Here is a 12660-nt window from a genome sequence, read left to right on the forward strand (position 1 = left end):
AAAACCTAGCTCCTAGCCTGGTAATGAGGAGATCTGGTCTCCTCTACTAGATAAAACCTAGCTCCTAGCCTGGTAATGAGGAGATCTGGTCTCCTCTGCTAGATAAAACCTAGCTCCTAGCCTGGTAATGAGGAGATCTGGTCTCCTCTACTAGATAAAACCTAGCTCCTAGCCTGGTAATGAGGAGATCTGGTCTCCTCTACTAGATAAAACCTAGCTCCTAGCCTGGTAATGAGGAGATCTGGTCTCCTCTGCTAGATAAAACCTAGCTCCTAGCCTGGTAATGAGGAGATCTGGTCTCCTCTACTAGATAAAACCTAGCTCCTAGCCTGGTAATGAGGAGATCTGGTCTCCTCTACTAGATAAAACCTAGCTCCTAGCCTGGTAATGATGAGATCTGGTCTCCTCTACTAGATAAAACCTAGCTCCTAGCCTGGTAATGGTGATATCTGGTTTCCTCTACTAGATAAAACCTAGCTCCTAGCCTGGTAATGATGAGATCTGGTCTCCTCTGCTAGATAAAACCTAGCTCCTAGCCTGGTAATGAGGAGATCTGGTCTCCTCTGCTAGATAAAACCTAGCTCCTAGCCTGGTAATGAGGAGATCTGGTCTCCTCTGCTAGATAAAACCTAGCTCCTAGCCTGGTAATGAGGAGATCTGGTCTCCTCTGCTAGATAAAACCTAGCTCCTAGCCTGGTAATGATGAGATCTGGTCTCCTCTGCTAGATAAAACCTAGCTCCTAGCCTGGTAATGAGGAGATCTGGTCTCCTCTACTAGATAAAACCTAGCTCCTAGCCTGGTAATGAGGAGATCTGGTCTCCTCTGCTAGATAAAACCTAGCTCCTAGCCTGGTAATGATGAGATCTGGTCTCCTCTACTAGATAAAACCTAGCTTGTAGCCTGGTAATGGTGATATCTGGTTTCCTCTGAGTAGCTGGAAGACTGAAGTGTCAGAGCAGAGCTAGCAGAGGTTGTCAAACACCACACATAAAAACATGTTGATGATGGAGAAACAAGTGGCTATTTTAACCTCTGTGGTCAGAAGATTCTGCCCTTTATGAGAGTGGCAGGTTTTAGTTTGTTTAACTCTGCCGACCCCTCGGGCACGCCCAACAGCTTGTGAACCACTCCCCTAGCCCCTAAACCCTAGGCTCTGTCCAGAATCAACCCCTAGCCCCTAAACCCTAGGCCCTGTCCAGAATCAACCCCTAGCCCCTAAACCCTAGGCTCTGTCCAGAATCAACCCCTAGCCACTAAACCCTAGGCCCTGTTCAGAATCAACTCCTAGTCCCTACACCCTAGGCCCTGTCCAGAATCAACTCCTAGTCCCTACACCCTAGGCCCTGTCCAGAATCAACCCCTAGCCCCTAGGCCCTGTCCAGAATCAACCCCTAGCCCCTAAACCCTAGGCTCTGTCCAGAATCAACCCCTAGCCCCTAAACCCTAGGCCCTGTCCAGAATCAGCCCCTAAACCCTAGGCTCTGTCCAGAATCAACCCCTAGCCACTAAACCCTAGGCCCTGTTCAGAATCAACTCCTAGTCCCTACACCCTAGGCCCTGTCCAGAATCAACTCCTAGTCCCTACACCCTAGGCCCTGTCCAGAATCAACCCCTAGCCCCTAGGCCCTGTCCAGAATCAACCCCTAGCCACTAAACCCTAGGCCCTGTCCAGAATCAACTCCTAGTCCCTACACCCTAGGCCCTGTCCAGAATCAACCCCTAGCCCCTAGGCCCTGTCCAGAATCAACCCCTAGTCCCTAAACCCTAGGCCCTGTCCAGAATCAACCCCTAGTCCCTACACCCTAGGCCCTGTCCAGAATCAACCCCTAGCCCCTAGGCCCTGTCCAGAATCAACCCCTAGTCCCTAAACCCTAGGCCCTGTCCAGAATCAACTCCTAGTCCCTACACCCTAGGCCCTGTCCAGAATCAACCCCTAGCCCCTAGGCCCTGTCCAGAATCAACCCCTAGTCCCTAAACCCTAGGCCCTGTCCAGAATCAACCCCTAGTCCCTACACCCTAGGCCCTGTCCAGAATCAACCCCTAGTCCCTACACCTTAGGCCCTGTCCAGAATCAACTCCTAGTCCCTAAACCCTAGGCCCTGTCCAGAATCAACCCCTAGCCCCTAAACGCTAGGTCCTGTCCAGAATCAACTCCTAGTCCCTAAACCCTAGGCCCTGTCCAGAATCAACTCCTAGTCCCTAAACCCTAGGCCCTGTCCAGAATCAACCCCTAGCCCCTAAACGCTAGGTCCTGTCCAGAATCAACTCCTAGTCCCTAAACCCTAGGCCCTGTCCAGAATCAACTCCTAGTCCCTAAACCCTAGGCGCTGTCCAGAATCAACCCCTAGCCCCTAAACGCTAGGCCCTGTCCAGAATCAACCCCTAGTCCCTACACCCTAGGCCCTGTCCAGAATCAACCCCTAGCCCCTACACCAGTATTTCTTCATCCCGGTCCTGCATGGGAACCTAAAAGGGTGCACATTTTAGTTTTTGCCCCCTGATTCTGCTAATCAAAGGTTTGATGTCTGATGTGTTGATTAGTGGAATAAGGTGTCTAGTTCTATGGCAAAAACTACAATGTGCACCCTCGACAACTACTATGATTATTATTATTATGATTACTATTATTATTATTTGACCATGCTGGTCACTTATGAACATTTGAACATCTAGGCCATGTGCTGTTATAATCTCCACCCGGCACAGCCAGAAGAGGACTGGCCACCCCTCATAGCCTGGTTCCTCTCTAGGTTTCTTCCTAGGTTTTGGCCTTTCTAGGGAGTTTTTCCTAGCCACCGTGCTTCTACACCTGCATTGCTTGCTGTTTGGGGTTTTAGGCTAGGTTTCTGTACAGCACTTTGAGATATCAGCTGATGTAAGAAGGGCTATATAAATACATTTGATTTGATTTTGAGTCCCCATGCACGACCAGGGTTAAGAAACACTGGTTTAGGTGCATGTGGAGATCTGAGAGGATTTTGATAGATACAGAGCCTTCAAAAAGTATTCATACCTTTTGACTTATTCCACATTTTGGAATAAACCTGAATTCAAAATGTATTAAATATCCAATAATGACAAAGTGAAAACATGTTTTTAGAAATGTTAGCAAATGTATTGAATATGAAATGGATATCTCATTTACATAAGTATTCACACTCCATATAGTTTGTTGAAGCGTTTAGAGCTGTGAGTGTTTCTGGGTAAGTCTTTACACACCTGGATTATACAATATTTGCACATTATCATTTTTTAAATTCTTTAAGCTGTCAAATTGTTGTTGATCATTGCTAGACAGCCATTTGCAGGTCTTGTTGGGGGTGTTGGGGGTTGGTTTGGAATTCAGTTATTCACACACATGACGTACACACACACACATCCACACCTTCCGGACTGACCTGCAGCTGTTGTTGTCAGGGTGGCCCTGCAGTGACGTGGCGGCCCGTGATAGGCCCATGCGTGTGAAGGCGTGGTAGTGAGTGAGCTGGCTGTCTGATAGGCTGGCTACGCTGTCCGTCTCATCGTACACATTCTCCCAGTACGACTGGAGCCCAGGGGTCTCCTGGAGGAGAGGAATCAGTGTTATAGTAGAACCCTGGGGTCTCCTGGAGGAGCAGTGTTATAGTAGAACCCTGGGGTCTCCTGGAGGAGCAGTGTTATAGTAGAACCCTGGGGTCTCCTGGAGGAGCAGTGTTATAGTAGAACCCTGGGGTCTCCTGGAGGAGCAGTGTTATAGTAGAACCCTGGGGTCTCCTGGAGGAGTAGTGTTGTAGTAGAACCCTGGGGACTCCTGGAAGAGCAGTGTTATAGTAGAACCCTGGGGTCTCCTGGAAGAGCAGTGTTATAGTAGAACCCTGGGGTCTCCTGGAGGAGCAGTGTTATAGTAGAACCCTGGGGACTCCTGGAGGAGCAGTGTTATAGTAGAACCCTGGGGTCTCCTGGAGGAGTAGTGTTGTAGTAGAACCCTGGGGACTCCTGGAAGAGCAGTGTTATAGTAGAACCCTGGGGTCTCCTGGAAGAGCAGTGTTATAGTAGAACCCTGGGGTCTCCTGGAGGAGCAGTGTTATAGTAGAACCCTGGGGACTCCTGGAGGAGCAGTGTTATAGTAGAGCCCTGGGGTCTCCTGGAGGAGAGGAATCAGTGTTATAGTAGAACCCTGGGGTCTCCTGGAAGAGCAGTGTTATAGTGGAACCCTGGGGTCTCCTGGAGGAGCAGTGTTATAGTAGAACCCTGGGGACTCCTGGAGGAGCAGTGTTATAGTAGAGCCCTGGGGTCTCCTGGAGGAGAGGAATCAGTGTTATAGTAGAACCCTGGGGTCTCCTGGAGGAGCAGTGTTATAGTAGAACCCTGGGGTCTCCTGGAGGAGTAGTGTTATAGTAGAACCCTGGGGACTCCTGGAGGAGCAGTGTTATAGTAGAACCCTGGGGTCTCCTGGAGGAGAGGAATCAGTGTTATAGTAGAACCCTGGGGTCTCCTGGAGGAGCAGTGTTATAGTGGAACCCTGGGGTCTCCTGGAGGAGAGGAAGCAGTGTTATAGTAGAACCCTGGGGTCTCCTGGAGGAGTAGTGTTATAGTAGAACCCTGGGGTCTCCTGGAGGAGTAGTGTTATAGTAGAACCCTGGGGACTCCTGGAGGAGAGGAATCAGTGTGTCTGTACTCTGTGTGTGTGTGTGTGTGTGTGTGTGTGTGTGTGTGTGTGTGTGTGTACACTGTGTGTGTGTGTGTGTGTGTGTGTGTGTGTGTGTGTGTGTGTGTGTGTGTGTGTGTGTGTGTGTGTGTGTGTGTGTGTGTGTGTGTGTGTGTGTGTGTGTGTGTGTGTGTGTGTGTGTGTGTGTGTGTGTGTGTGTGTATGTTGTGTTTGTGTACTCTGTGTGTATGTTGTGTACGCTGTGTGTGTGTACGTTGTGTGTGTGTGTATCTTGTGTTTGTGTGTACGTTGTGTGTGTGTGTGTGTGTGTGTACTCTATGTGTTCCACCCACCTGTGGATAAGGGCCAAACAGGAAGCTGTCCAGCTGTGTAACAATCTCCTGGTTCACGCTAGCCTCAAATTTACGGGCGAAAAACGTAGGCCTGGACGTTTGCTGTGGGGGAAGGAGGGAAAGAGAGGGAGAGAGCGAGAACGAAAGAGATAGAAGGGGAAAGAGGGGCAGAGGGATGGTAGAGTGAACGGGGAGAGAGGATGGAGGAGGAAGTGAGTATATGTTTATCTATGTGTATGTGGTACTGTCTGATGTGGAGGGTACAGATGGTCACGGGTTGATGATGTCACAATGTCATGACTAGGGCGTATCTGCCATACATGCATACAGTTGAAGTCAGAAGTTTACGTACACCGTAGCCAAATACATTTAAACTCAGTTTTCACAATTCCTAACATTCAATCCTAGTAAAAATTCCCTGTTTTAGGTCAGTTAGGTTCAACACTTTATTTTAAGAATGTGAAATGTCAGAATAATAGTAGAGAGAATGATTTATTTCAGCTTTTATTTCTTTCATCACATTCCCAGTAGGTCAGAAGTTTACATACACTCAATTAGTATTTGGTAGCATTGCCTTTAAATTGTTTAACTTGGGTCAAACGTTTCGGGTAGCCTTCTACAAGCTTCCCACAATAAGTTGGGTGAATTTTGGCCCATTCCTCCTGACAGAGCTGGTGTAACTGAGTCAGGTTTGTAGGTCTCCTTGCTCGCACACGCTTTTTCAGTTCTGCCCACAAATGTTCTATAGGATTGAGGTCAGGGCTTTGTGATGGCCACTCCAATAGCTTGACTTTGTTGTACTTAAGCCATTTTGCCACAACTTTGGAAGTATGCTTGGGGTCATTGTCCATTTGGAAGACTCATTTGCAACCAAGCTTTAATTTCCTGACTGATGTCTTGAGATGTTGCTTCAATATATCCACATAATTTTCCTACCTCATGATGCCATCTATTTTGTGAAGTGCACCAGGCCCTCCTGCAGCAAACCACCCCCACAACATGATGCTGCCACCCCCGTGCTTCACGGTTGGGATGGTATTCTTCGGCTTGCAAGCCTCTCCCTTTTTCCTCCAAACATAATGATGGTCATTATGGCCAATCAGTTCTATTTTTGTTTCATCAGACCAGAGGACATTTTTCCAAAAAGTATGATCTTTGTCCCCATGTGCAGTTGCAAACCGTAGTCTGGCTTTTTTATGGCGGTTTTGGAGCAGTGGCTTCTTCCTTGCTGAGCGGCCTTTCAGGTTATGTCGATATAGGACTCGTTTTACTGTGGCTATATATACCTTTGTACCTGTTTCCTCCAGCATCTAAACAAGGTCGTTTACTGTTGTTCTGGGATTGATTTGCACTTTTCGCACCAAAGTACGTTAATCTCTAGGAGACAGAACGCATCTCCTTCCTGAGCGGTATGATGGCTGCGTGGTCCCATGGTGTTTATACTTGCGTAACATTGTTTGTACAGATGAACGTGGTACCTTCAGGCATTTGGAAATTGGTCCCAAGGAAGAACCAGACTTGTGGAGGTCTACAATTTTTTTTCTGAGATCTTGGCTGATTTCTTTTGATTTTCCCATGATGTCAAGCAAAGAGGCACCGAGTTTGAAGGTAGGCCTTGAAATACATCCACAGGTACACCTCCAATTGACTCAAATTATGTCAATTAGCCTATCAGAAGCTTCTAAAGCCATGACATCATTGTTTGGAATTTTCCAAGCTGTTTAAAGGCACAGTCAATTTAGTGTATGTAAACTTCTGACCCACTGGAATTGTGATACAGTGAATTATAAGTGAAATAATCTGTCTGTAAACAATTTTTTGAAAAATTACTTGTCATGCACAAAGTAGACGTCCTAACCGACTTGCCAAAACTATAATTTGTTAACAAGAAATTTGTGTAGTGGTTGAAAACCAAGTTTTAATGACTCCGACCTAAGAGTATGTAAACTTCCAACTATAAAATCTATACCATATAAACAACTAGATCATCTATACTATAAAAACAACTACTACTAATGTTACTACTACTACTACTACTGTTACTACTACTACTATTACTACTACTACTACTACTACTAATGTTACTGTTGCTACTACTACTACTACTACTAATGTTACTACTACTACTACTACTACTACTACTACTAATGTTACTACTATTACTACTGTTACTACTACTACTACTACTAATGTTACTACTACTACTACTACTACTACTACTACTACTACTACTACTAATGTTACTACTATTACTACTGTTACTAGTACTACTACTACTGTTTCTACTACTAGTTCTAATGTTACTGTTACTAGTACTACTATTACTACTACTACTGACACTACTACCACTACTACTACTACTAGTTTTAATGTTACTGTTACTACTAGTACTACTACCAGTACTACTACTACTACTACTACTACTACTACTACTACTACTACTACTACTACTACTGACACGACTACTACTAGTTCTAATGTTACTGTTACTACTACTACTACTACTACTACTATTACTAGTACTACTACTACTACTACTACTGACACTACTACTACTACTACTACTACCACTACTGACACTACTACTACTACTACTATTACTAGTACTACTACTACTACTACTACTGACACTACTACTACTAATGTTACTGTTACTACTAATGTTACTGTTACTACTACCACTACTACCATTACTACCACTACTACCACTACTACAGCTGACTGTCTCTCCGACTGACTGACCGGCTCCCTCTGAGACCGTTCATTTTTTCACTTTACTCATTTAGCAGACACTCTTCTCCAGAGTGACTTACTGGAGCAATTCTGGTTAAATGCCTTGCTCAAGGGCACATCCACAGATTGTTCACTTAGTCGGCTCGAGAATTTGAACCAGCGGTTACTGGCCCAATGATCTTAACCGCTAGGCTACCAGCTACCCACAATGCTTCCTTCAGTCAGGATGGGAGCTTCCTCCATCAATACTTCCTTCAGTCAGGATGGGAGCTTCCTCCATCAATACTTCCTTCAGTCAGGATGGGAGCTTCCTCCATCAATACTTCCTTCAGTCAGGATGGGAGCTTCCTCCATCAATACTTCCTTCAGTCAGGATGGATTTAAGCTTTTAGCTGCCAAGTATGGCCTACATGTAATTATAATAAAAATAAACCACTACCAAAAACCAGTTTACCTAAACCTGGCTAGCACTGTGAATCTAACTAATAACTCACTGTACAGCACTGTTGAATCTAACTAATAACTCACTGTACAGCACTGTGAATCTAACTAATAACTCACTGTACAGCACTGTGAATCTAACTAATAACTCACTGTACAGCTGATGTGGAGGACGTGGGTGGAAGAACCACAACAAACCTTCTTTCCATAATGTTTATTATACAAACATACACGTTTGAGGACTGACTAGCTCCAGAACAATCTGGGTTCTATTCCAGGGCCATACATCACATCAACTGAAACCAAAATGTTAGTTACATAGAACATCACTGTGGTGCTGACTGGCCCACACTACTGCTTATCACCCCATACTGTAGGCGGGACATGAGAGAGAGAGAGAGAGAGAGAGAGAGAGAGAGAGAGAGAGAGAGAGAGAGAGAGAGAGAGAGAGAGAGAGAGAGAGAGAGAGAGAGAGAGAGAGAGAGAGAGAGAGAGAGAGAGAGAGAGAGAGAGAGAGAGAGAGAGAGAGAGAGAGAGAGAGAGAGAGAGAGAGAGAGAGAGAGAGAGAGAGAGAGAGAGAGAGAGAGAGAGAGAGAGAGAGAGAGAGAGAGAGAGAGAGAGAGAGAGAGAGAGAGAGAGAGAGAGAGAGAGAGAGAGAATATATCTATGTGAACCTGTGGCACAGTCTGGCGTGGGGGCGTAGCTGCACTCAGCTGGGCGGTTCAGGGTTAAAGACGAATGAAAACCCTCAGAACCACTGTGTGTGTGCTTCCCTTCGGTCAGGGCTACATAAGACCTCTCTACAGTCCAACAACCCCAACATTATTATAATAACAACTCTCACAATCACACGCTACAAGGCACTACAGAAACCAGCGCTCACACACTGATCCAGAACTGCTGATTTAGGATCAGTTTCCTCTGGCCAAGTCATCATCAATATCATCAGGAACTCAACCACCACTGGCCCTGGAACAGTTGTTAGATGAATAAAGTAACCACAGGCTATAAGTACAGACAGGAGCACTTAGTTGTGAACGTTAAGCTATTCTTGTCCATTTGCTGTGCCACAGTGAGACATAGCCAACTATCACATAGCTATTCTGGTTCATATAAATTAGCCAACTAGAGCTAAGCTATTCTGGTTCATAGAAGTGAGCCAGCTAGAGCTATTCTGGTTCATAGAAGTTAGCCAGCTAGAGCTATTCTGGTTCATAGAAGTTAGCCAGCTAGAGCTATTCTGGTTCATAGAAGTTAGCCAGCTAGAGCTATTCTGGTTCATAGAAGTTAGCCAGCTAGAGCTAAGCTATTCTGGCTCATAGAAGTTAGCCAGCTAGAGCTAAGCTATTCTGGCTCATAGAAGTTAGCCAGCTAGAGCTAAGCTAGTCTGGTTCATAGAAGTTAGCCAGCTAGAGCTAAGCTATTCTGGCTCATAGAAGTTAGCCAGCTAGAGCTAAGCTATTCTGGCTCATAGAAGTTAGCCAGCTAGAGCTAAGCTAGTCTGGTTCATAGAAGTTAGCCAGCTAGAGCTAAGCTAGTCTGGTTCATACCCTTGGCAGAAAGATGTACTGAGACTTACAGCCCTGTGTGTGTGTGTGTGTGTGTGTGTGTGTGTGTGTGTGTGTGTGTGTGTGTGTGTGTGTGTGTGTGTGTGTTGTACGCATGTGTGTCTCACCTGAAAGCGTGGCAGGTCAGGAGGTTTGAAGTCGTTGGGGGAGCAGCCACACCAGTCTACGATATGTTTATACTGACACTTACAGCCCAGCTTCCTGTTCCAGTTGGTGATACGCAGGTTGTTGTCCACCATACTCTCACAGTGAGCACTGTTCTCTAGTACTGTGTGGAAGAACGACTGGAGAGAGGGGGAGGGGGGGGGGGAAATATGTTAGATAGTCAGTAGTGTGCAGTTTGTGCTGATTGCGTAGTGTGTGTGTGTGAGTGTGTGTGTGTGCATGTGTGTGTGTTACCTCGGCAGGCAACAGTGTGTATGCGTAGAAGCGCTTCATGCTGACGACCAGCTCATCTTCAGAGTTGATGATGTAATCCACAAACATGCGGTTCAGAAGGAACCAATCGGAACCTCCGTCCACCGCAATGCCTTCTGGGATCTTGCGGTCGCCTAGGCGCCACATGTGTGTGTCACACTCGAAGAAGAGCCGGTCCAGACCCTGCTTACGGATGAACCTGGAAAGGACACACACACGCAGATGAACACACACACACGCAGAAGAACACACACACACATGCAGAAGAACACACACACACATGCAGAAGAACACACACACACGCAGAAGAACACACACACACACGCAGAAGAACACACACACACACGCAGATGAACACACACACACGCAGATGAACACACACACACGCAGAAGAACACACACACACACGCAGAAGAACACACACGCACACGCAGAAGAACACACACGCACACGCAGAAGAACACACACGCACACGCAGAAGAACACACACACACGCAGATGAACACACACACACGCAGAAGAACACACACACACATGCAGAAGAACACACACACACGCAGAAGAACACACACACACACGCAGAAGAACACACACACACACGCAGAAGAACACACACACACACGCAGAAGAACACACACACACACGCAGATGAACACACACACACGCAGATGAACACACACACACATGCAGAAGAACACACACACACGCAGAAGAACACACACACACGCAGAAGAACACACACACACATGCAGATGAACACACACACACACGCAGATGAACACACACACACACGCAGAAGAACACACACACACACGCAGATGAACACACACACACACGCAGATGAACACACACACACGCAGATGAACACACACACACATGCAGATGAACACACACACACGCAGAAGAACACACACATGCAGATGAACACACACACACATGCAGATGAACACACACACACATGCAGATGAACACACACACACGCAGATGAACATGTGTCTCACCGTGTGTTGTCTCTGCCGTGGGATTTGATGAAGTTCATGTCCCGGTACTTTGTCAGGAAGCCCACCAGCTGTTCATTGGTCCTGAGGAGGGCAGACAGCTGTCAATCAGTCACACAGCCAATCAACACGAGGGGGCACACACAGGCCAAAATTCCAAATCAAAATCTTGGACGCTAACCAGGCACTGTAGGTATGAAAGGGTTTATCTAGGCCCATGCTCTTGGCTGGAGTCCAAATATTTGAGCAACGTCCACCTTTTGTAATGTGATTCCCTTGCCAGTCTATGCTCCTAGACCCCGTGAATAGCAACATACACAAGGGGGCGATAGCAGGGATTTACTTGTTGTTGTCTTCCCATTGTGGTAAAAGCAAAGAAGAATCACATTTTAAAACAACAACACCACTGTTAACTAATTTACATGAAAACCAACCGCATATTTGCCAGTTAGCTGTAGGCAACTCCGCTGGCAGTTTGCTAGCTAGCTTGCTAAAAACAGCAAGCAAGCTAACCTTTTAGCTTCACACATCTTCCCCATGTGAAATAATCAGATTTATAATGAAATAATTTGTCCTGGCAAATATTCTTATACTTACCGGTGTAACCTACTACCTTATTCCAGTTTGATACGCTGCTTCAATGTATTCACTCCCATAACAGCTAAAAATAGAACGACATCACGTTTTGGTCGCAAAGAAAAGGCACATGGCTTAGGGGCTGTTTTTAGGTTGTCAATCAGCTAGTCATCCTTTCTAAACAAAATGCATTTTGGGGGGATTCTAATGCGGCTACAATGTTGTTTGGTTTATTGTTTGAACAGTCGCTGAGATTATATTTGGCTATTAATGCAAAATAGGCTGTTTATTTAATGCCAATCTAAACCAAGACGGCAATCTTGAAGTTGAAGTGATTTGAAAGTTGATTAGCTTCCCACAGCCCATGTAAAATAATCAGACTTATTATGAATTAATAATCCCTGGCAAATAATATTTCATTTTTCTCCCCAATTGGTAGTTACAGTCTTGTCTCATCACTGCAACTCCCCTACAGACTCGGGAGAGGTGAAGGTCGAAAGGCACGCATCCTCCAAAACATGACCCTGCCAAGCCGCACTACTTCTTGACACACTGCTCACTTAACCCAGAAGCCAGCCACACCAATGTGTAGGAGGTAACACTGTCCAGCTGGTGACTGAAGTCAGCTTGCAGGCACCCGGCCAACCACAAAGAGTCACTACAGCGAGATAGGACAAGGAAATCCCCGCCGGCCAAACCCTCGCCTAACCCAGATGACGGTGGGCCAATTGTGCACCGTCTTATGGTTCTCCCAGTCACATGCCGGCTGTGACACAGCCTGGGATCAAACCCGGGTCTGTAGTGACGCCTCAAGCACCGCGAGAAGTGCCTTAGACCGCTGCGCCACTCGCGAGGCCCCCTGGCAAATATTCTTATACTTAACCGGTGTAACCTACAACGTTATCCCAGTTGAATATGCTGCTTCAATGTGTTCACTCCCATTTTG

General features: G+C 46.2%; 1 protein-coding gene across 1 annotated transcript in view; it reads right to left on the reverse strand.

Moving 5' to 3' along the window:
* The window catches only part of LOC106593943 (xylosyltransferase 1), a 51815-nt gene that overhangs the window by 6068 nt on the left and 33087 nt on the right, over positions 1-12660 (reverse strand). The window contains exons 5-9 of the mRNA XM_045715892.2: positions 11142-11222; positions 10123-10339; positions 9831-10007; positions 4982-5083; positions 3400-3563 (exon numbers count right to left, since the gene is read on the reverse strand). Coding sequence (XP_045571848.1) covers positions 3400-3563; positions 4982-5083; positions 9831-10007; positions 10123-10339; positions 11142-11222 — 741 coding nt within the window. The remainder of the gene's footprint in view (positions 1-3399; positions 3564-4981; positions 5084-9830; positions 10008-10122; positions 10340-11141; positions 11223-12660) is intronic.

This window comes from Salmo salar, chromosome 03 (assembly GCF_965601325.2).
Source record: "Salmo salar chromosome 03, fSalSal1, whole genome shotgun sequence".
In the NCBI taxonomy this organism is placed as follows: Eukaryota; Metazoa; Chordata; class Actinopteri; order Salmoniformes; family Salmonidae; genus Salmo; species Salmo salar.